The sequence below is a fragment of the Etheostoma cragini genome, chromosome 1 (genome assembly GCF_013103735.1).
Source record: "Etheostoma cragini isolate CJK2018 chromosome 1, CSU_Ecrag_1.0, whole genome shotgun sequence".
In the NCBI taxonomy this organism is placed as follows: domain Eukaryota; kingdom Metazoa; phylum Chordata; class Actinopteri; order Perciformes; family Percidae; genus Etheostoma; species Etheostoma cragini.
Window position 1 is genome coordinate 25,208,618 of NC_048407.1, and position 24,920 is coordinate 25,233,537.

Consider the following 24,920-nt stretch of genomic DNA (forward strand, 5'->3'; position numbering starts at 1 on the left):
ACGGCACCGTTAAATACCCCTTTTCCACTTTATATTTCCACGTCTTTAATTGTACAGCACACATGCCTCTAATTAGTTTAAATGCCCTCCTGGCTCCCAGTCAGAATACTTTCATTTTCTACAGAAATCCTCACCTCTCTGCATGGCAATGTGAGGAGAACCATCTTCTGAATCCCTTACATATCGTTAATTTTTTTCTTCTCCTTTTTTGGTTTTCTCTAAGAAAAGTGATTTAATTATGTAAAGACTATAGAAGTTGGTTTTCTCCGATTTTAAATGTTTGCTTTTATGTTTTAGTCATATTAGGGAAGTTAGATGGAGATGACTTAGTATATTCTTTTTTTTTAACAGTGTAGTTTTTTAAGCTGTATACTGTATGTACAGTATACATATTGAGAACTTTTTGCACCATAGGATGCAATTTCTTTTCTCTTTTTCACACTGGAGATGACATTTCTTTTTTTTTTTCACTTTTTCTCCTTAATGTTCTTTCCTCCTTCACCCGTATTATTATTTTTACAATTTTCACCTTGCTGTTGTAGGTGGTGAGTCCCACTATCAGTTCACCGGTTTGCCAGGAGCAGTTAATCGAAGCTGGAAAGCTGGTGGACCGCTCGGTGGAAAGCTGTGTTCAGGCCTGCCTCTCAGCCACAGAAGATGGCGAGCTTCTCAAACAGGTCAGGTTGATACATATATTGACCAATGGTGCACTGAACTCTTATCATGTCATGTATCATTTTTTTGTTTCATTTCAGAAGATGACAAGATATATAACGAGTTTGACTCAAAAAAACACAAATTAGCAACAAATGAGTATGAGTGAAGGAATTCCCTACAATACTGGTTCTCAAGCTTTCAGTCCATTTACACCACATTGGATATATATTTTAATTGAGGGTATTCAGTTTGTGTACTAATACTTGGCTTAAGAAGCAATGAAGACAATGAGTCAGTGTTCTTCAACCCAGCCTAATTGAATAAGAAGCAGGGAATAATGCACCTTAGGAAGAAGAACCACTTCACTAATGTTGATGATGTGGATCTCCCATGTTAAAGGTGAGCGCAGCAGCCAGCGTCGTGAGTCAGGCTCTGGGAGATCTCCTGCAGCATGTACGACAGTACACCTCAAGAGGAGAGCCTATCGGGCGCTATGACCAGGCCACAGACACCATCATGTCGGTCACTGAGAATATCTTCAGCTCCATGGGAGATGCAGGTGAGTCTAAAAGAGGATACGATTTGGAGATGAAAAGCTGAGAAAATGAAGAAATGGCACATCCAACAATTTTTGGGACCTTTTCCAAAAGCTATAAAATACAGAAAAAGGCCAGCATGTTAAAATAAATTTTCATTTGTTTTTTAAATAATTAATTATGTATGGCATTTAGGTTAAGGAAAAGGTTAATTAATTCCCCTTAAACTTGAAATGTATTTTTATTAGAAAAGCAATCATGGTTTAAGCCGTTGTTAACAGGGGAGTACAACCCACAGCCGGCTACTTTCAGCGAGGTATTATTTTTAATGAGCCATGCAAGCAGTTACTTGGTCAGTCCGTCACTTTGGTCCAGACTAAAATATCGCTATTTCAACTTTAACTATTGTATTGATTGCCATGACATTTTGTACAGACATTCGTGGTTCGCAGTAGCCTAGAAATCTAGACGCAAGTCTAGCAACTCTTTGTTGGCTTGCGTGCTGGAAAAACCAAATTCTGGTCAGGCCAATCGTGTATAGAGTCGATGGGCGGGCTTAACGTAATGACGGCAGAGTTGCGACCGTTCCTTGTGAATTTCCTGTTACTTGAAAAATAGGAAAATTGTCTTTTGAATCAGCTTTGGCCGCGACTCTGGAAGACCTGGAATTAAAGTAATTCTTGTGAACTCGTGTTTGGAGTTTTGTTGACCAGATACAGCGAAAGTTTAATCTATCAAGCAACATTGCTCTGGTTGGTTGGCTGGTCTGGTTGGATGCTATTCTATTGTGCACAGAGGGAATTTGAATGACAACCATTTATCCCGCCCCTTGGATTGAGCCCTGCCAATGGTGAGTTCCCAGAACATTTTTATGTGGGCCTGGCTTGTCTGACTAGGTTCCCAAAGGATGACTTTATGATCCCCTGACTTTTGATTTTTTCCTCTGAGTTTAGAGTGAAATGCCTGATCTGATCTGCCTGATGCCCACCTCAAAACCAGCCTGCCCTGACATGCTACTCAGTGCAACCCATAAGCGAGTTTCCAAATAAACACTGCACCATTTTGGCTCCTGGCACGCTTTGAAATTCAGGCTAAAATGTGACTAGATTATATCTCTACATTATATAATATTTATTGTAATATCTGGTTAGGCTTAGATAAGGGATGAAAAAGCACGTAACCCATATATAATCTATACAATAGATATATCTCATCTATAAAACTAGCTTTTTCACAGCTCTAGAACGTTTCTGCTTTCTGTGTAGATGTCTCACCGGATCGGTTCATGCCATCTCCTCCTCAGAGACTGGCGCCATGTTGGGTTTGAAAGGGCCGCTGTCAGCCCTGGTGAAGCCACAGAGAAAAGCTGACAGCGTTGTTAGAAAGTCTGACAGCAGAGGAAGACAGATGGATAGAAAGAGATTCACAGAGAATGTCCCGGGCCAGCGGTCAGTTTTTGCCGAATCGATTGACTTGATAGACGAGTCGGATGGCTGTTTGTTCCTTTGAGGCCTGGAATACACACAGCTGGTCGGAGAATACCATCTTTGAACCGCTGTCAAATATGTCAGGTTATGTCACACTTTAAGAAAGACACCAAGTGAATCTTTCTGTAGTGGAGTGTTGGCAGATCAACTATTGCATTCACATCACCATCAACTGCTCACTGATTAAGTTTGCAGATGAAGCTGCCTTAGTTGGCTTTTCAACAGATAATGAAGAGGACTACAGGACTGAAAAAAATAAAGATGATGATTGATTGATTGATTTTAGGAAAAGGCACCTCCACTGCAACCTTTTAATATTCAAGGGACAGTCATTGAGACTGTAGAAGAGTATAAGTATCTGGTTACTATTATTGATTTTAAACTCACGTGGTAAGCCAACACACTAGGAAGATATTAATAAGCACAGCAACGGCGTTAGTCTATAAGGAAACTTTGTAGATTTTACGACGACAAAACAACTCTGCCATTTTTTGATTTGACTTTTATTCAGAGCGTGGTGACTTTCGCTAGCAGGTGCTGGGGGGCAGGGGGGTCCGGAATAGGAACATGCTGGACAAGGTACCTAAAATGGGCAGGAAAATGACTGCATCCAATGTTAAAGGATACCATCAATCTGGCCCTGAGGATACTGGATGATCCTTACCCCACCACTTTTCTCTGAGTTCTCCTCCCTCCCCTCTGGACGGAGATTACGAATGCCCTTAACAAAAACCAAATGTGCCATTACATAATTTGTGCCGAGGAGCATTCAGTTACTGAATTGATCACACATGAGCACATAAACATTTGATATTTGGCACTTTTTTATTTATTATCTTTATCCTGTGGACTGTCGACTGCATGTCACCACCAGTACTGTGTTGTTGTTGTTTATGTTCCTTTTTTCTGTATTGTCTAAATCTTCATTGCTGTTGGATGTTGGTGTGGTGTTATCGTCTTATTGTTGTCTTTTATTGTGTTACTGTTGGACTTAATGTTTAAATGTGGCTCCCTTGAGTGCAAAACAAATCCCCCTTGGGGCAATGAAGGTTTCATTCACCTTAAAGCTTGTGTGGTGTGCCAGGTCTGCTTTGACAGAGACAATATAGACAACAATTAATTTCTTATTTCTTTTGTCTTTACTCATTAGTCTGATTCTAAGGGAATCAAAAACACCAAGGCTGGTGGAACAGTTACATCTAATTATGTCTTCACAAGTCACCCACAGGTGTTAAAACATTATACACATCTGATCAGGGAGAGCAGTACAGCTGTGCGAGAGATTCAACCACAGCGAAAGATGTTTGTTCTTTTTTGTATGTTTTCACTTGCCAACGCCTTTATTCATAATGTTGACATTGAACTTTATGTTTAAAAGCTCTCTTCTGTGTATGACTTCAGTTACACAATGAGTCAACTTACTACCAATCATTTGAACAAATAAGCTTCCAGTTTCTCTCACTGAAAAACTCACAGAAAATGTAATGAAATGACAAATCAGTGCAGCTTGTTGATATATTTATCTGCTCCACTAAAATGTGCCAACTTGTGTATGAAAGCAGTTGTCAAGCAATTTGATTATTATTGCATTAAGTGGTTAAAGAAATTAAGACAATTTTTGTTGTTGTTGTTCATAAATAAACCTCAGGAGGATTACCGGCATAAGTATAAAGCTGTGCAGTTCAATTATAACATTACTGTGTTAACACAGTCAATCTCTTATTAGTGTGACTCATCCATTAATCCACTCATCTCCCTTTCCCTTTCCCCTCGCCGCTACACTCTCCCTGTCCTCTGTAATGGCGTCTCAGGAGAGATGGTTCGTCAGGCTCGGGTGCTGGCTCAGGCCACCTCCGACCTGGTGAATGCAATGAGGTCTGACGCTGAGGCCGAGGTGGACGTTGACAACTCTAAGAAGTTGCTTGCAGCTGCCAAATTACTGGCTGATGCTACGGCAAGGATGGTGGAGGCAGCAAAGGTAAGCAGCGGGGAAGATACAAAGCTTACCATATTCATTGTTTATTTCATTGTTGTTTTAAAGTAAATTGCATGTACAAAAAGCAGGTAGATTTACTAAACTGAGGTGCTATTGTGAAACAAGCTTTAAGCAGTGCATAATTCATCCAAACGGTTCTCCCAAAGAAATATTTTGGGTAGATCTTCATGGGAAAAGTGTTGGTTTTAATCATATTGGCATTTCTTAAGACCAGATGAGAATCTACAAGGCTGGGTTTCATTCTCTTGTTCTTACAAGGGTGACCTTTTGAGTGAGAGAGGGAGAGGGGGAGAATGAGAATCGCTCTTAACGTTGCAGACAGTTTTAATTGGAACTACACAATCCTGTTTAGTACACATTTATACACAGCTCGTCTATCCTCTGGTTTAATAGTATTGTTTTTGGAAGTGCAGTTAAACAGCTATGGCCAGGAATTAGCCTCTGTGTGTGTGTGTGTGTGTGTGTGTGTGTGTACAAAATTAATGATCAAATAATTATAGAGTTGAAGTGTTAAAAATCCATCCAGCGTTTTTTAAATTTATGCTCCTGTTCTTCTGACAGCTCAAGTTTCCTGCGTAACATGATTAACAGTAAGAGGACATCAAACTCTTTCTTCACCAGATTGCTGAAGGGCAAGCTTAGATTTGCCTCTCATCCCATCGTCCTCTATCCAAACTATTTATCTGCCATCTTTCAACATCAGTCTCATCTTTCTGCAGAACCACACACGGATATTAATAACGCTCCACTTTTACCATGAAAATGAAAAGACGCCCTCCGGCGTGTTTGATGGTCCAGTTTGATTCCAGACTCATCACTATCACAGCTGTACATATATCTGTGTCAGCGGAGTCTGAGACCTCAGCCAGCCGTTGCCTTGGTAACTGATTGATTGAGCTTGTGCAGTTTAGTTTTTGGACTGCATGGTTTACAGCTGACTGTGTTCATGCTTGTTTTTTAAAGCCCTTTCAGGTAACGATTTGATTTAGCAAGACACTCATTGTACGTGTTTTGTATCGCTGTAGAACAGACCTTGCTGTTTGAAAACGACTTCCTCTGTTAATCAGCACTTTTAAAAAGAATTATGCAAATTGGCTGTTAAATTTAAATGGTGACAGCAGTTGCCAACAGAAAGATAATCGTTGCAAAGTCTGATTTGAAGCTGAACACCAGCGTCATTTTACAGTGATTAATGCAAAGTCAAATTGCATTTTTCCAGTTTTTTCTGTTTTCTTTCTTGTTCCTGTCTGTGGTGATTTCTGCCATCTGTGGGGTTGGATATTACCTTAATGACACAGGTTTTCAGTAGCACAAACACACACACACACACACACGCACACACTTGCATCTCTGTGTAGCTGCAGTTGAAGCTACCGATTTCCCAGTTAATTAATCTAATAGCAGCAAGCTTAGCTTTTTCTCCCACAGCAGGAGACACAGAGGTGTCAGATGATATTGGACTCCACTGCTGGATTCATAAACAGCAAGATAAAAAAAAGAGCTGCTTGCTAATATAAATAAAATCTCTTGACATGCAGACATAAACAAAAAAGGGATGAAGACGAGCTCCAGCTGAGTTTGAGTGCAGTGATTTTAAATCTGTTAAATTGTCAAAGGTCTGTCTACACTGACTGGAAGATGACTGTGTGCTGATGGCAGTTGTGTGTGCTGCTGCTCACACATGTGATTCAAAATGTTTTTTTTTTTAAGGTTGTATAAAGTCAGGGAGTATTGTGTACAGATCACTCAGCCAATTGTTTTGTTGTCACATCCTTACACCAGGTGTTTTCTCATCGTGTGTGTGTGTGTGTGTGTGTGGGTGTGGGTGTGGGGGTGGGGGTGTGTGGGTGTGTGTGTGTGTGTGTGTTTGGTCAGGGCGCGGCGGCGTACCCAGAGAACGAGGACCAGCAGCAAAGACTGAGGGAGGCTGCGGAGGGGCTACGTGTGGCCACCAATGCTGCTGCTCAGAATGCCATTAAGAAGAAACTGATTAACAGACTGGAGGTCAGTGATGCCGGCTCAACCTTTACCACACTTTGTCCAAAGAGAAATGTTTATTTTAGGAAAAGGAATCTAATAATATTTACAATAAAACATGACATTCACAACAACTCCAATCCTAAACGTCATCTCTAAAGCACCAAATATTAGGATGCCATATCGCCATCTCTAAAGCACCAAGTGGAGGCGGCCGTTAGTACCAAACCTCAGCCAACCAACAAACCCATTTAGAAAAACGTCAGGACCGTAATTGTAAGTCCCTTATACCACCTGACAGGGGAATTAAAAAGCAAATTTGACAATAGAAGTCTGCTTTAAATGGACCCTGAGGATATGCCGGTGCAGAGGTAGGAGGAGAACTACTGTTGAACCATATTTTACATGTCAATGTTTTGATGGGTCTGTATCTTCCTCAGAATGCCGCCAAGCAAGCTGCTGCCGCGGCCACGCAGACCATCGCAGCTGCTCAAAATGCCGCCACCTCCAACAAGAACACTGCCGTTCACCAGCAGCTGGTGCAGAGCTGTAAGGTGAGGATCAGTGCTGGTTGCTCAATGGCTCCATTGACTTTTTTTGCTTTGTTCCATTTTTCCTCCTTTTTGTGAAGTAAAAAACTGTTTGCTTCATACACATTTGTCTTTCATTCAGTTTGTATTGAGTGCATACAAATTACTTGCTTGGTAATTTAGTGTGTGTGTGTATGTGTGTGCGCGCGTGTAGGCAGTGGCAGACCACATCCCACAACTTGTCCAGGGGGTGCGTGGCAGTCAGGCCAAACCAGAGGACCTCAGTGCACAACTAGGACTCATCATTGCCAGCCAGAACTTCTTACAGGTGCTGTACACAAGCACCCACACACCAATCCCCCCCCCCCCCCCCCCCCCCCCACCACACACACACACACAAACACACTATGGGCTTTCCATTCCTCACCTTCGCTGGAGAGGAGATTGTTCAAACTTTGTACTCTCATTACGTAACTTCAGTGCTACATTAGGAACCAGGCTGAACAAAGTATAAATAGTGTTTCTGCCATTTGGGGATCCATTGAAAATAGGCCTGCAACCTCCTTTTTGGTGTAAGAAGGCAGTTAAAGAAGCCGTGGTGTGGCAGGATTATGTGTTTATTCCTCTGTTGCACTTTTAGAGCTGATGGAGGAGCATGGGGTCTCCACAAATACCAACATATCAATTAACCTTTGTTCCTCGTTGTTGCTCCAACTACAATGTAGTCAGTAGACAGTTCCTTAATGTCCTAAGGGCAAAAAAAATAATTTTTAATCTTCCCTTTTTCTTTTCCACGCTGCAGCCTGGTAGTAAGATGGTGACCTCGGCCAAGTCATCTGTTCCCACGGTGACGGATCAGGCTGCAGCCATGCAACTGGGTCAGTGTGCCAAGAACCTGGCCACGTGCCTGGCTGAGCTGAGGACGTCTGCACAGAAGGTAGCGCACCGACACACGCAGGCCCTCTCATAAATGGCAGTGCATGCAGACAGTCTCTGCAGTTTACGTGCATATAGATGCAACAAAAAAAAACTAGAACACTTACAGTAAATCATTCCAGAAAGACACTGTGCCTGCTTCATTGTTAAAATCATGGCATGGGCAATAATGTCAGAATGTGATTTCATTCACTACAGAGTCCATAGCAGATGCACTAAAGCGTGAATTGCTTTAGTAGAAGCGTTTTAAGCAGAATTCTCAGTCACCTGTGTTACAGGTGTCACCTGTGACAATAGTTGGCTCTTTCCTCAAGTGCAGCAAGTATATGTTTTGTATATAGGGGTTGTCTGAGTTTATAATGAGCTGAGACTGACAACAAAATATAATAGTATAAAAGAATATAGTATTTTTGGTAAAGGATTACTACTTACAATCGTAAAAAAACAAAATGAATAACCCATGTAACGAATTATGAGTGACCGCAGACTTCCTTGATTTTCTAGGCCCATGAAGCCTGCGGCCCTATGGAGATCGACTCCGCGCTCACTGCCATTCAGACCCTGAGAAATGAGCTGCAAGATGCTATGCTGGCTGCTGTTAATGACCAACTGAAACCACTACCAGGAGAATCAGTAAGTGTCAGGTTTTCTTGACCCATAAGACTAAGCATTTAGTTTTCCAAACTTAAAGGTCCCATTGCATGAAAATGTCACTTTATGAGTTTTTTTTTTAACATTAATGTGAGTTCCCCCAGCCTGCCTATGGTCCCAAATGGCTAGAGATGGCAATAGGTGTTAACCGAACCCTGGGTATCCTGCTTTGCCTTTGAGAAAATGAAAGCTCAGATGTGCCGATCTGGAATCTTGCTCCTTATAAGGTCATAAGGGGTAAGGTTACCTCCCTTTCTCTGTTTTGTCTGCCCAGAGAAATGGGCCTGCCCCTGAGAGACATCATGGCTTTCAAACTAGCAAAGTGGCAGTTGGTCAATGCCACACCCCCAGCCTCCACCTTGTCCCCCCTCTCTCCTCCTCAAAGGCTACAGACTCAGAAATAGCCCAAAGCTCACTGGCTCTAGTGGCTGTAATTCTGAACCAAGGCTGAATTTTGGGAAAGATACTTCAGATTTGGCATTAGGGTACCAATAAAGTCTATATAAAAGCCTCCAAAGAGTACTATGTCATGGGACCTTTATCATGAAAAATGGCCACTGAAGTTATACTAAATGTATTGAACCAATAGGTTTGCCGCCTAATATTTAGTTATTTACATATACAACTTTTTACACTTTGCTTTAGTTGGAGAAGTGTGCTCAGGATCTGGGCAGCACCTCAAAGTCAGTGGGATCCTCCATGGCTCAGCTGCTCACCTGTGCTGCACAAGGAAATGAACACTACACAGGTTGGTACCGCTGACCCACTATCTTCTCCCAAAATATACCTCTACCAAGGTGCGGAGGTCATGTAATCACCTCCATCCACCTGCTTTTTAGTTTTCAAATTAATGTGTCTGTGCACTCATACACCTTTACTTTAAACTTACACAATGCCACTGCATTGAAGCATTAAAATTAGTTTCAATTGAGCATTGAAACCAATTTTAAGAGGATGCAGTCACTGCCACAAACACTTCTGACTCTGTTTTCCCTTGCAGTACACACTGTACACCAAGCTTCTCTCGTTTTGATGTTACTACTGAGATGTAATTTAATAATCCACAATAATGCACATCTGCTCCTCATATGTTACACGTTCAATGTAGCCAAAGTGTAAGGCACTTTTTTAACATACTAATTTTAGCTATTTATGTTCTTTCTAGTTGTAAAAAAGTGTTTCCCAAAGACTAATCATTGTGTGTGTGTGTGTGTGTGTGTGTGTGTGTGTGTGTGTGTGTGTGTGTGTGTGTGTGTGTGTGTGTGTGTGTGTGTGTGTGTGTGTGTGTGTGTGTGTGTGTGTGTGTGTGTGTGTGTGTGTGTGTGTGTGTGTGTGTGTGTGTGTGTGTGTGTGTGTGTGTGTGTGTGGACATATATCACATTCTCACATATCACATATTACTTCAGTAATATTGTCAACTAAGTGCATATACTCAAGTACTGTATTTAATTACAAATTGGAGGTACTTGTAGTTTACTTGAGTGTTTTCTTTTCATGCCAATTTTTCAATCAATTCTTTTCTGCTCCGCTACATTTTAGAGAGAAATATTGTACTTTTTACTCCACTACATTATTCTGACAGCTTTAGTTACTTTATAAATTAAGATTCATGCACAAATATGATATGAAGTTTAGAAGAACACAATATTTTTATAATAATTTAAACTACCCAACAATATGTAAGCCTATAAGTAGGGTTGGAATGAGGTGACAATTAAACTCTTCCAGTTTCTAAAATTTGAGGATTTTTCAGCATTGAGTACTTTTACTTTTAATACTTTAAGTACTTTTTTCCTGATTATACTTTAAGTACTTTTACTTAAATAAAGGATTTAAATACTTCTTCCACTACTGAGTCAGAGGAAACAACTTCTATGCAAATACAATGTCCATCTTTTGGTTTTCAAAAAATAGTAAATGATAGTGACGGTATCTTGTAATAATTCTATAATCTCTCTGAGAAACGTCCCTGTTAGTGGTTGTCACATCTGTACTTTATTACTTGTGATTCTGTGTGTAGGAATAGCAGCCAGGGAGACAGCTCAGGCCCTGAGAACATTGGCCCAGGCGGCTCGCGGCGTCGCTGCCTCCACCAAAGACCCCAAGGCTGCGGCGGCCATGCTGGACTCGGCTCGGGACGTTATGGAGGGCTCGGCGCTTCTCATTCATGAAGCCAAGCAGGCACTGATTTCCCCCGGAGACGCCGAGAGTCAGCAGAGGCTGGCGCAGGTGAGATGGTTCAGGATTGCTTGGGGGGGGGGGGGTCGCAGTTGCAACTTGTTAGTCCATGAAACTTGTTTACAAGCACTTATTTCAAATTCAATATATTTTGCTAAATACTTTGTTATGGACAAAATCTGCGCCAAATGAATGTTTACATCTGCTTAGGAAAACATGAAAGTGAACACCTGTCAAATATAGCAAGGAATCCTATAATAAACTTGGCACATTTACAGGCCAATTACCTTCTTTTGATGTCTTGTCCTCATATTTTCTCAACCAAATTTTTTTCTATATAGCAGTGTAGAGAAAAACACAAATGAAGCAGTTTTCCTCATCTTATTGAATCCTTTTACTTTGTCTTCATCATAATAATACTTTGTCATTTGAAATTGCTAGGCTAGATGAAGTGTGTGATGTGACAACCCGGTTTGCGATTTGTATTGCACAACCAAAGAGGACACACACACACACACACACACACACACACACACACACACACACACACACACACACACACACACACATTGGTTGATATCCATAAAAGAAAGAAATCTCAAAATTGGGATAATAATTATCTAAGACCGCCTTGCTTATAAGCATTTTAAATTCATATTTCTAGCTCAGCCTGGTTGCTGTGTGTAGATAAAACTCTCTGACCAAGGCTGGTGAACCTGCTGTGTGTTCCAGGTGGCCAAGGCTGTGTCTCATTCCCTCAATAGCTGCGTCAATTGTCTGCCAGGCCAGAAGGATGTGGACATGGCTCTCAAAAGCATCGCGGAGGCCAGCAAGAAGCTGCTGATTGAAATGGTGAGTTTGGTCTGTGGCTCACCAGACCTCTGCCAACAAAATTAGCATCATGTGTCATTAAGTGCCCCACAGCAAAAAGGTCCTTACTGTTAATGACACATATATGTTAAAAGTGAAGTTGACTGCTAGATAGAAACATTTCAGACATTATTTCACTCTACTTTTTTGCCATTTTTATATAACGTTATAACTGATTTCAGAGACAATTATTATCATACACAGCATTGATGCAACTGTTTCAACGGGCTGTAGATATGGTAGTTTTTTAATTGTAAAATTATTTTAAATCAGTGCTCCGGAATCCACATTTTGCAATAAACTGGCATTACCTAAATGTAATTTTAAAACTCCTTCTCTGTATCCTCCGTTTAGATCCCTCCAGGCTCTAAGTCCTTTCAGGAGGCCCAGAGCGAGCTGAACCAAACGGCAGCAGACCTGAACCAGTCAGCAGGCGAGGTGGTCCATGCGTCCAGAGGCTCCAGCAGCCAGCTAGCGTTGGCCTCTGGAAAGTTTAGTGAAGACTTTGATGAGTTCCTGGATGCTGGTATAGAGATGGCTGGGCACACTCAGGTCGGTCTGGTTGGTTGTGTATAAATAGGGCTCTACCAGCCTCTTTTTCATTTATTTCAGATGGCAGTAGCACTTTTCAAATGCATATCAATTCAAATGTCACCACTCAGACCTGCACATGGACAAAATAGGATTTCAGATTCATGGAATTAAATTATTTGTCTGTGTGTTTGATGTTATAATGTGTCACTTTAGAAAAAGGACGACCAGGTGCAGGTGATTGGTAACCTGAAGAACATCTCCATGGCTTCCAGTAAGCTATTGCTGGCAGCTAAGAGTCTGTCTGTAGACCCGGCAGCAGCAAATGCCAAGAACCTGCTAGCTGCTGCTGCAAGGTACCACAACTAGCCTTACACACACCTGCACATTGTGTTTTTCTTGTTGACATATATATCTGATATTGTTTTCTTAGAAGTGCTAGGTATTCCTTTTTTAAATTGTTGGACTGCAGCCTTAATGAAAAGCAAACGGAATGTTTGTTGTTGTTATTATTATTATTATTATTATTATTATTATTATTATTATTATTATTATTATTATTATTATTATTATAATGGAGAATATTAATGGTTCCATGGCTTGAAAATTTCACATTAAGAGTTTTTTTTAACATGAATGAGTTCCCCCAGTGGCTAGACATGGCGATAGATGTAAACCAAGGCCTGGATATCCTGCTCTGCCTTTGAGAAAATGAAAGCTCAGATGGGCTGAACTGGAATCTTGCTCCTTATGAGGTCACAAGAGGCAAGGTTGCCTCCCCTTTCTCTGTTTTGCCTGCCCGTGAGAAAGACGCATCATGGCTTTCAAACCAGCAAAGTGGCAGTTGGTCAAGGCCACATCCCCACCCTCCACCTTAAAACCCATGGGACCTTAAAGACTTTCAAACATTTGCTGATGGACTGCATAAGCTCACATACACAAATTCCGACGTACAGATGTACACAAGGATGCATGCACTGGCTTCGTTTTTTGAGCACAAAAACCTCCAGACAATGTGCTTACAGATCCTACAAAAACCTGCATACTCACAAACACTTTGAATGACTAGGTTGTGATTGATTGATTTATTTTTCTGCTTGTTTGATTGTTTCAGATCAGTGACTGACAGCATTAATCAGCTGATCACGCTGTGTACACAGCAGGCTCCTGGCCAGAATGAGTGTGACAACGCCCTGAGAGAACTGGAGGTAAAAAAAATACTTTACAACCTTGTATTTCCTTGTGATTTTTTTGTAAAAAAAAAAACAAAAAAAAACTGGGAAAACATTATCTTAGACTCGTACTGCTCACTCTTCTCCCAGGCTGTCAGAGGAATGCTGGACAATCCCAGCGAGCCGGTCAGCGACCTCTCCTACTTTGACTGCATTGAGAGTGTAATGGAGAACTCCAAGGTAGGCCTGCAAATCAAACAGCCTAGTGATCAAGCTCCCAAGCACTCAGAGCTTAGCATCCTAAGCGTTCTTCTCTTCTATTTTTTCTGCTGACCTGCTTCTTTGTTCCGTCCAGGTCCTGGGAGAGTCTATGGCAGGTATTTCTCAGAACTGCAAGACTGGAGATGTGCCGTCTTTTGGAAACTGTGTAGGATCAGCCTCAAAAGCTCTGTGTGGCCTCACTGAAGCTGCGGTACAGGTACATAATGTGAAGAAACCTCTCACACAGTACGGGAGCTACTAAAGCATCTGCCTTTTTTTTGGTAGTGGCAATGCTGGTGCAGGCTAATGTGGGGAGTTTATTATTTCCCACAGGCCTCCTTCCTGGTGGGTGTGTCTGATCCCAACAGTCAGGCCGGGCACCAGGGGTTGGTGGATCCCATCCAGTTTGCCAAAGCCAACCAGGCAATCCAGATGGCCTGTCAGAATCTTGTAGACCCAGACAGTAGTCCCTCCCAGGTACATGCACTTACAGTATTCTCTTTATAGAAATCATTCAAAAACCTGTCTGATCTACTTTATAACCGGATTAGATAAAATGTTTGCAGAACGATCAGATGGGTATCTTACCTTTTCTATAGAGTACCATACATTTTCAGTTTAGATCATTGCATGGAAGAAATGTTAAACCTTAAGAGTTATATATCGTTGTGATTATTGGTTGTGTTAATACTTATAGTACATTAAGCCTTTTTTCATCTTTGTGTTCTATAAAAGATTATGCCTGAATCCTTAAATCTTTGGATATTTTACATCTTTTAATGATGCCCACTTCTTGTGTTGAATGGAATATTTAAAAAAGAACCAGTTATTTATTACTTAACCCCATAACAAGCAGAGTAAATTATTAAGATGACAAAGCAATCTTTTTATAGCGTAAATATTGTATAATTTATATAATACCTGTGGCAGAAGTGACCAACTGTGTAGCACAATGTCTGAAAGTCCAATATTGCCATTATCACCTATGTTTTTTCAACATTATTTGTTGAGGACCAACAGTTTTTGCCTAATTATATGCCTCCCCTCCCCCACCGCATTCTTACATAAATCACTTTACAAAGCAACACTCTAAACCAAGTTTAAGGGGAGGTGCATGCTTCTACATTACTACATACATTTTAAATGCATAGAGATATCGGTGGTACAAACGCAGGACTTTACATGGCTAGGACTTACGTAAAATTCCAGTTACTAATTCAATGTCTTGTTGTTTATAATGTGGCAGGTGCTTTCTGCAGCCACCATTGTCGCAAAGCACACCTCGGCACTGTGCAACGCCTGCCGTCTGGCTTCCTCCAAGACAACCAACCCAGTTGCCAAGAGGCACTTTGTCCAGTCTGCCAAGGAGGTGGCCAACAGCACCGCCAACTTGGTCAAAACCATCAAGGTAGGATTTCTTTACCAGTGTTGTCAAAAGGTTGGCTTTGTCCTCCAATTGACTCACCAAAGTATAGATATGGATTAAACTTTGACAGTAATGTCCTTTTGTAAATGATGCAGGAAGATTTGTTGAGTGACATATTTGCTCATATTTGTTCCCACGAATCTATCAAACCTCCTTCAATGATTTAATTGTTGACTTGTGGCTTAGATAACATGCACGCACATTAAATAAATAAAATAATTCTTGCACCTTCATAATTCCATCCCTCTACTTTTTTTAGGCTTTAGATGGTGATTTCTCGGATGAAAACAGGAGCAAGTGTCGAGTCGCCACAGCTCCGCTAATCGAGGCTGTTGAAAACCTGACAACATTTGCTTCCAACCCAGAGTTTGCCAGCCTCCCAGCTAAAATCAGCAATGAGGTAAAGCCATGTGAACATTAGTATTTGTAGTATTCACGCATAGCTCCAACATGTATTATTAAACCAGTAGAGGTTTGTAAAAAAGTGTCATACACTCACTAAAGATTCCTTTGTTTTTCTGTAGGGCTTTGCGGCCCAGGAGCCCATCCTCCAATCAGCACGCTCCATGCTTGACAGCTCCACTTACTTGCTCAAGACTGCACGCTCATTGGTTATCAATCCCAAAGACCCGCCCACCTGGTCTGTTCTGGCTGGTCACTCTCGCACTGTGTCAGACTCCATTAAGAGTCTCATCACAGCCATCCGGTTAGTGAGCAATAATGTATTCTGATGTGACAAAATGGGAAATTATAGAAAGGGATGCGTGAGAAAATACATTATCTAAATGGCAAACTTTACATGCCAATTAGTTGCTCAACGTGTTCTTATATGACATACTTTGTACATATAGTACAACTCATGTCAGTACGATAAATATGAAGTTACTGCCAGCAACCAGTTAGCTAAGCTTAGCACAAACATCTGCCTACCTGCACCTCCAAAGCTCACTTATTAATACAATATATGTAGTTTTTTCTGTAACAAAAACATAGTTTAAAAACAACACGTTTTGGTGTTACAAGTAGCTATCTGAAGGGACTTATTCAAGACCAGGATCATTGACTTCCTGGAGTCTTTTGTTTGTTGTGAGGTTGCCAAGTAAACATCAGAAAGTAATCATTACACCAATGTACTCTGTTTCCCTGCAGTGATGGTTATTTCTGAATACACAAAGGGGATTATGGGAGGTGAAAATTATAATTAAGTTTTGATTCATTCCATGTTTTGTACATTGCTGTATAAAACGCCTGTGAGACTAATGCAGCGTCCTTGGAAAAGGATGCCCAAATGCTGTAACATGGCGTGATAAATGGTTATTCAAAAGCTCCTGAATTTGTAATCTCCTCTTTCACGTCTTTTGTACCTGACCTTGGTCAGAACAAACTGACGCCCATGATTCCTAATGTCTAAATTTTAAGGTTCCTGCTTGGCTCAGAATATCTGCACATTAGCATTCAGTCGCAGCCAGGTTAGCATCTCATATTCTGTTGCCCTTATCACAGTCTTTCTTCCTAGCCTGCAAATAATGTTCTGGGAGTTTGGCCCATGCCTTTTCATAGAATTCAGTGATACTCTACGGTGCCACAGATCACAAATGGGAATGAACTCCTGCATCCTGCAAAAGGTGACCTAATTACTTTTAGTCTCCTTACACGCATATGATGAGGTTTTAATTTAGTTTTACTTTTAGTGTGCCGCCCTGCATAGAAATGGGTGTGCACCTACACTTATTTTGCCCACGTGGCCGCTGCCCCAGACCACTCAGAGGCGTTAAAGCTAATTTGGCTGCCCAGTTTGATCGGCCCGCGTATTAACGAGGCCCTACAGGGCACATTACAGCTGTGTGACCTGAGCAGCAATGAGATGAGGGAGCTGGTAGGGAAGATGTTAAAGAGACATCCTGGAACCGGTCCGTGTTTTAATAAGTGTTGGATGTGTTACATTTTACACTTCTTGTCTCTCTTCCTGTCTTCCAATATATTTCTTTTTCCTTTCTTTGTCACCCTCTCTGTCCTACACCCCCCCCCCCCCCCCCCCCCCCCCCCCCCCCCCCCCCCCCCCCCCATATATCATCCTTCAACTACTTTCCCATTTCTGTTTCCAACCATTTCATTGCTTTTTCTTTTCCTGTTCCTGTTTTATTCTAAGGGACAAGGCCCCAGGCCAGCGGGAGTGCGACTCATCAATTGATAACATCAACAAATGTATCCGGGACCTTGAACAGGCCTCTCTGGCAGCAGTCAGCCAGAACTTAGCCAGCAGGGACGATATCTCACTGGAGGTAAGCAACCGTCAGGAAATAACTTGCCATTTTTTTCACAGACTAACTACCGGTATCTTTCTCTGTTTGCATTTGTCTCCATTTGTTAGTCCTTGTCTTGTTGTTTATCTCTATCGCTCACTTTTGTTTTTACTGTTCCTCTTAGTTTTACAGTGAGGTTGTTGCTTTTTTTCTTCTTTTTGTCCTCGTGTTGCATTTAGAGTCTTTCTGTTAATTTCTGGATCTATTATTGGTGGTTTTAATTAGGTCTGTCTTCATTCCAAGTCACAAACATCTCATTAGACAGAAATCAGGGAATGAAGTGCAAACCCGTGCTTTTATTAATCCCTGTAGTAGCAAACATGCAGGACAGTGCATCCCCCTGGATGGATACAGCAGAGCAGTTTTGGGGCCCTTGCACCAGTTTTGTTCCGTTACAAAGAGTATTACTGTAATTTAAATTCAAAGTGTCTTGGGGCAAATATTTCCCTGTTTAGTTTCTTGCCTATTTCTTTTTAGCAGCTGACTAATCTGAATCTACCTCTGTTTTGCATAAAAAGCTAATTTCTTTTTTTCTTCTTTTTAGGCACTACAAGAGCAGCTGACATCCACTGTGCAGGAAATTGGCCACTTAATTGACCCTGTTTCCACCGCTGCCAGAGGCGAAGCTTCCCAACTAGGACATAAGGTAAATAGGGCAGGGAGTTAATTACTGTACTTAAATACCATAGCTGTGGAGGAACACATTAATACTTTTTAATGGGTAGCATTATTACACATTTCCACGTGTTAGGAGTGGTATGTCTAGACAAAATTAATATTTGATATCTTACCATAGTATAATTTACTTTATTTAATATATATGTTTTGCTTTACTGTTTCATGGGCCATGCGCTTTCTTCAAAATGCTCTCTTCTCTCTTTAAATGACAGATGATGGTGTACATTAACTGTAACTCTTCTTGTCCATTTGAAAATGTAGCATTTGCTGAGAAATTGTGGAGTTCTCACAGAACTATTGAAGGTCTTTTGCCCTTTGCCTCAGGTGACCCAGTTGGCCCGTTACTTTGAGCCGTTGATTAAGGCCTCTGTGGGTGTAACTTCCAAGCTGAGGGATCACCAGCAACAGATGACTTTCATGGACCAAACTAAGACGCTGGCTGAGTCTGCCTTGCAGATGCTTTATGCTGCCAAGGAGGGTGGAGGAAACCCAAAGGTATAACCATTTTGCTCTTATATGTTCATGTTATATGTTATATGTGTATTATATGTTTTTGCTTCACCCCTGGAAGGATTATCTGGACACTGGCCTTTAATCAGAATCAGGTTTATTGCCAAGTTGTTTTTTTTTAAAACAGTACAAGGAATTTGCCCTCGTGTTTTGGTGCGTACAAGTGCCCTTGTGTCTTGGTGTCACACTTCACAGGCATCCCATACCCATGATGCCATAGCAGAGGCAGCCCAGCTCATGAAGGAAGCTGTTGATGATGTCATGCTGACACTGAATGAGGCTGCGAGTGAAGTGGGAATGGTGGGAGGAATGGTGGAGTCCATCGCAGAGGCCATGGCCAAGGTAAGTGTTGCTGGGCACGGTGTGTCTCACATGATGTTTGATGCTAAGGTTCAGTGCTCACACTGTAACATGGCTGGAAGTTTGGCTGGATACCAAGACTGTGATTGGTCAAAGTACTTCCCATTGTCTAGTTCTTTAATAAGACTTTAGACTTTGGTCATCTCCTCCATCCACTTGCCCACTGGCAATAGACTAAGCAGAAAATCCCAGACATCCTTCTCTGGTTTTCTTTTTCCACTTGATGCGGCACCACTTACTAAAATTAAGAGAGGACAAAATTGTGATTTTCTACAACTCCACTTAACATTATCATTTTGACATGAACTAAATGAGTTGGCAAAATTGCGTAGAGGTACATATCTTGTTTTGACAAGGGCCACAATTGAAAGAGCCAAAATACTGTTGAAAACAAGGCAAATATATCACTTAAAAAGTTAATGAGTACACAGAATACAGAGTACACAGAACTGGAGGGAAAGCAACCAACATTTTCTGATTTAGATTTCCTTTTTTCTTCTGTTTTTTTCACTTATGATTTTCTGTTCCTGTGTTCCTTGAATACAGCGTCTCCTAGGCACCATAACAAGTCACTGATTAGCATATTAATACAAATTACACCATTTAAGCAGAGGGAAATTAGGCCTTTAGACCATCTTTCCAATTAACAGTCACAAAGTATTGGCAAACACGTAAGTTGTGAAGCAAGGAAAAAACACATTTTATCTCAAGTACAGACAGAATAGCATCAACTAATTACATCCCTCCTTGTCTCTCTGAGTGAGACTTATCGCAGGAGTGAAAAAGTGGCTCAGGTGTGGGGGTCACCAGAGGGAACAGCATCACCATTGTGGGGCATGTCATGAATAATTAATTAAAGTGGTCCATTTTGGAACAGCGTTTTGTCCGCATGTCACTTAACGTTTGCATGTCACATGTTGATTAAAAGAAGATAATCCTGTTAGATAATCCATCAACATAAAGGCCACTCTCTGCAGAGTTGTTTTCTGCATAACTATTAGTCACAAAGTCAAGACCGCAGATTCTAAGGTGCTATCTTACTCGGGACATAAGGCGTACATCATCTACTTACAATATTGTAGATTAATTTCGACACCAGCATGCTTTCCCTACATGGCGTCATCTGTATCGTCTCCTCAGCTTCGCTGTGATGCAGAGCGCTGTTTAATTTAGCAGAAATGCTAGAAACATAATGTACGCACTGCAAGCTGGCGATCAAATGTTTTTGGAGTTGATGCTATTTTAAAGCTGTAATTACAGACAGGATTTGGTTTTTAACTCATAATGGGTGTTTATCATTCATTCCGAGAGTTTATTTGAATGTAAAATTGCACTAATGTTGGTTTGCAGATGAAGTGACGCCTGTGCACTTTGCATAATTATTATAATTAAAGGGTCAATTAGAGTGAACAACTACTGGAACTTATGACCTGGATGATTGATTGTCTTCATGATTGAAGATGTTTGTATCTTTTGTGAAGGACAAACCAATTACGCATAAAAAGAATATTGCAGTACCATTTAAGTGTGTGTGTGTGCGTGTGTGTGTGTGTCTCCTTCCTTCCTTAGCTGGATGAAGGTACACCGCCTCAACCTGAGGGTTCCTTTGTAGATTACCAGACCAGTATGGTGAAACACTCTAAGGCTATTGCTGTCACTGCTCAGGAAATGGTAAGCATTCAAAATAATTGCTTACATTGTTGAAATGTTTTGAAAATATAACTGACTATGGAATACATTTTCGTTTATTAGAAGAAAAAAAAACATTAATATGAAATGTTTTCATTATCAAAATAAAACCTCAGTATGTTCATTACCAACCACTTTGTGTCATAAATACTGTCTTTACATGGAACACGTTTAGCGCTTTTATAATACAGCATATTATTATTGTACAGGCAGCCCCTTAGTGTACAGTTTATTAACAAGGAGCTCAGAGGGGAAGTGGAGTAAATGGTTGTGTTTTAGTTTGGACTGACAGTCGGTGTGGTTTTATCTCCCAGATGACCAAATCAGTGACATGTCCAGATGAGCTGGGGGGCCTGGCCTCTCAGGTCACTGTGGACTACAGCCAGCTGGCCGTTCAGGGACGACTGGCTGCTTACACAGCTGAGCCAGAAGAGGTGAGGACAGCCTGGGCGTCACCCATTGACAGATTGTCTTTCCTATTATACAGCAGCTCCGCTACATCACTGACACATATAGCTACATATGTACAACAAATGGAATGTGAACAATCAGCCCACAGGGGAAATGTCACGGTGGAGCTGAGACACATTTTCTGTTCAACCATTTACAGTACAGATTTAATTGTGATCTAAATTGTCTCACACAAACTGGATTCCCTTTTTCTGCACAATAATAGCTCAGTAAATATGTACTGTACTGTGTTCTCTGTTTTCCAGATCGGTTTCCAGATTAAGACCCGAGTGCAGGAGCTCGGACATGGTTGCATCTTCCTGGTCCAGAAGGCTGGAGCTCTGCAGATAACTCCCTCTGACGGCTTCACCAAACGAGAGCTCATTGAATGTGCCCGTGCAGTCACGGAGAAGGTACAGTATTATCTTATTATCCTCTATCATTAATCTGGGTTCGAATTTTCTTATCTTTTATTTCTAAGAAATGAAGTACATAGTTCTGTCATTTATTGTGCGATTAATTATATTGATGATAAGTTGCTCCTTACATTAACCCAATATATAACATTTCTATCTTTTCTTAAGTATATTAAAACAAAATCCCTCAGGGCTGGAGGTTTCCCTGCTCGGTCTTGTATGATCGACTCCAAACACTAACGCTGCAATGTGTTGTTCTTTACTGGAATAGTAAAGCATAATTTTCTAGCTGTATAGTTTACACCAAGTGATTCTGCTGTCATGGAATCATCAAGATAAGAGGGTTAGTGCTATAATTCATTTTATCACGTGCCTCCTGAGTTAATACATTTTGGAAGAAACCAATTGCTAACGGCATGCTTTAGCTTCAAAGGCTGGCTGTTTAGTCCATTGTCCTTGGCTAAATGCATTACACTGCAGACTGTAAATAATTCATGCTTACTGATGCTGCAAACTTCTTTTAGAGATTTTAGCAGTGGGGAATCCCTACAAATTTGATGTATAGATTACAAAATATGACTTTTCTTCATTTATTTTACTTAACCTCTTCATCACAAGAGGAGGACAAGGTTGTCAATGTAACATGTCATGCTTGCTCTGTTTTGATCTCCTAACCCAACAAGTGTCAAGTCATTTTCTTCTAGTAGCAAGAGTCCGGAAAATATCAGGTAATCATTTTCTCCTGCCACTCAGGCATCTGCAAGGAAAGCAAATGGAGTCAAAATCAGTTTGACACATACTCATTTCACCGAGTGAGCAATGTTGTACTTTGCTCTGCACCGACAGGGTGTTTTGCTGTCGCATTAAAAATTGGTATCCTCTTGCGACTAGTGTTTTGGGCTTCTCAGTTGAATGCATTATTTGTCATGTTCCGAGGAGATGCATTTCACAAATTATGCAAAATGGAAGTGTTTGTCAGAATCCATAGCAGTGTATTACTTTTTTCTGCTCCGTTTTGACCAGTAAAGGTGTGTTCAAGTCCACTCCAACTGACCAAAATGTAGTAATACTACTTTACAGTAACAACCAAATTCAAATACAAAATAGGTAAAATACACTAATCCAGCTGCTTTTCAAACAGTTACGGTGTGTTAAATATACTTCCTGCCTTAGGTTAGATATTGCACAGCCTCACCAGTAAGATTTTAGCATGTGATGTCTGTGTGTGTCCTCAGGTGTCCTTGGTGCTCTCAGCCCTCCAAGCAGGCAACAAGGGCACTCAGGCGTGCATCACGGCAGCCAGCGCAGTGTCTGGCATCATTGCTGATCTGGACACCACCATCATGTTTGCCTCGGCCGGCACACTCAATGCGGAGAATGACGAGTCCTTCGCTGACCACAGGTTAGAGCTGGAAATGTGACTGATTTTGTCAGTGTACAAACACAACTGTGCAAGACAAACAATAAGTCGACAAGCAAAGACGTGACTGGAGTCTACGATTTGCCCTCTGGTTATCTTTCATCTGAAACTGACAGAATGACATATTAGCTGGTGAACATGGCGCAGGAAGTCTCCCTCAGGGTTTAAAAGAGAGGAAGTGTCATATCTTTACTCCTCTTTCTTCTAGACAAAAGACTCCACTTGGAGGCAGGATTCCCGGGGTGTTATTTAAACAAATAAAATAATAATGAATGAAATAATTCTGGTAATTTTCTATGAAATCTCACACTGTTGAGCAAATGTTTAGTGAAAGTGTCCATAATCTGACTGAGTTGTGGACAACTTTGTTGCCCTAGTTGTTTTTGAATGAATTTAGTTCACAGAGATATATATCTAATGATCCAAGACAAGACTTGGCACAGTACATGCAGCTATGACCAGAAATGATTAACCTAGATCCTTACAGATAATAATTTGGGAAATTGTACTGTACCTCACTATAGAATCATGAAAGCATAAACAAAGAGAAGCCATGCTGGGGCAGGATGAAAGTCAACGGATTAACTTAAAATATGTTACGCAGCTTGCTTAAGAATCGAGAAGAAACTTTGCAGCAGCTTCCTGCAATTTGTTTGTCAATTTTAGAGTAAAAACAGACTTGACTCGTGGCATGATCCTACCTATCCACGATGTCTTTGATATGATGACTGTGATTTACACAAATTTGCATTTTTATTTCTGCTGGAGTAAGATGCCTATATCAGGGCTTCTGTCATTGAAAGAATGACACTTTTGTTGTCTTTTTCTGCCTCCACATCTTCTCTCTAAGGGAAAATATTTTGAAGACGGCCAAAGCCTTGGTGGAAGACACAAAGATGCTGGTGTCCGGTGCGGCTTCCGGTCAGGACAGGTTGGCTCAGGCCGCCCAGTCTTCTGCCAAAACCATTACCCAGCTCACAGATGTGGTCAAACTGGGAGCTGCCAGTATTGGCTCTGATGACCCTGAGACACAGGTTAGCCAGCCTTGTTTGTCTTCCCTCAGTTTTCTTTTTTTCCTTTATTCACTGTTATCAGAAATATGGAAGAATGGCCCGTAAATGGCGATAACCTTTTCAGTGTTTTGTCTCTTTCCCAGGCTGAATTGTAATAAATTTGTGTCTATCTGTTTGTCCTTTCTCTAGGTGGTTCTGATAAATGCTATCAAAGACGTGGCCAAGGCGCTGGCTGAGCTCATTAGTGCCACCAAGTGTGCAGCAGGCAAGGCAGCAGACGATCCGTCTATGCACCAGCTAAAGGGCGCTGCCAAGGTGAGGGGATCAGGGATTCTGCAGGTCCTGAAACTATGGCATTTGACTTAAAGGCCTCCGGAGATTATGTATACAGTTAAACATTGTCTCTATGTCTTTAAACATTAAAATAGCGGTCCTGGGGTGCGTTCCTATGTCCCAGTGTATTGTTTGTTAGTTGTTTAATAAAAATGTAATCACAAAAAATATTAAATTAGCATAATGTAATCACACACAAAAACATTAAATTAGCATAATCAAATTAGTTGTGCTAATTTGTTTTCTAATAGACAGCCACTGATCTTATCTTCTCCAGTGAGTATAATGGTCTTATTTTCCCTTGCACCTGATATGAAAAGGTCTATTACAAAATCTTACATTCTGTATGTATACATAGTAGGCATCCATTCCCCTTTTGCTGAGACAGGGCCATTAATCAACTACATCAACCTTCCTGTTATTATGAAATCTGTTCACATTACTTAAACTAATGACTGTCTCAGTAATGTACAGTGGGTACGGAAAGTATTCAGACCCCTTTAAATTTTTCACTCTTTGTTTCATTGCAGCCATTTTCCA

General features: G+C 41.0%; 1 protein-coding gene across 3 annotated transcripts in view; it reads left to right on the plus strand.

Moving 5' to 3' along the window:
* tln2a (talin 2a) overlaps window positions 1–24,920 on the plus strand; it is an 86,093-nt gene that overhangs the window by 54,216 nt on the left and 6,957 nt on the right. For all 3 annotated transcript variants that reach the window (XM_034869737.1, XM_034869753.1, XM_034869745.1), the window contains 30 exons: window positions 543–677; window positions 1,057–1,216; window positions 4,492–4,658; window positions 6,552–6,680; window positions 7,094–7,207; window positions 7,398–7,511; window positions 7,986–8,120; window positions 8,624–8,752; window positions 9,416–9,518; window positions 10,791–10,999; window positions 11,681–11,800; window positions 12,173–12,370; window positions 12,566–12,705; window positions 13,464–13,557; window positions 13,672–13,761; window positions 13,877–13,999; window positions 14,116–14,259; window positions 15,029–15,190; window positions 15,468–15,608; window positions 15,733–15,914; window positions 17,358–17,490; window positions 18,056–18,157; window positions 18,514–18,684; window positions 18,895–19,041; window positions 20,629–20,730; window positions 21,063–21,182; window positions 21,465–21,611; window positions 22,850–23,016; window positions 23,885–24,068; window positions 24,237–24,362. In XM_034869737.1, coding sequence (XP_034725628.1) covers window positions 543–677; window positions 1,057–1,216; window positions 4,492–4,658; window positions 6,552–6,680; window positions 7,094–7,207; window positions 7,398–7,511; window positions 7,986–8,120; window positions 8,624–8,752; window positions 9,416–9,518; window positions 10,791–10,999; window positions 11,681–11,800; window positions 12,173–12,370; window positions 12,566–12,705; window positions 13,464–13,557; window positions 13,672–13,761; window positions 13,877–13,999; window positions 14,116–14,259; window positions 15,029–15,190; window positions 15,468–15,608; window positions 15,733–15,914; window positions 17,358–17,490; window positions 18,056–18,157; window positions 18,514–18,684; window positions 18,895–19,041; window positions 20,629–20,730; window positions 21,063–21,182; window positions 21,465–21,611; window positions 22,850–23,016; window positions 23,885–24,068; window positions 24,237–24,362 — 4,188 coding nt within the window. The remainder of the gene's footprint in view (window positions 1–542; window positions 678–1,056; window positions 1,217–4,491; window positions 4,659–6,551; window positions 6,681–7,093; window positions 7,208–7,397; window positions 7,512–7,985; window positions 8,121–8,623; window positions 8,753–9,415; window positions 9,519–10,790; window positions 11,000–11,680; window positions 11,801–12,172; window positions 12,371–12,565; window positions 12,706–13,463; window positions 13,558–13,671; window positions 13,762–13,876; window positions 14,000–14,115; window positions 14,260–15,028; window positions 15,191–15,467; window positions 15,609–15,732; window positions 15,915–17,357; window positions 17,491–18,055; window positions 18,158–18,513; window positions 18,685–18,894; window positions 19,042–20,628; window positions 20,731–21,062; window positions 21,183–21,464; window positions 21,612–22,849; window positions 23,017–23,884; window positions 24,069–24,236; window positions 24,363–24,920) is intronic.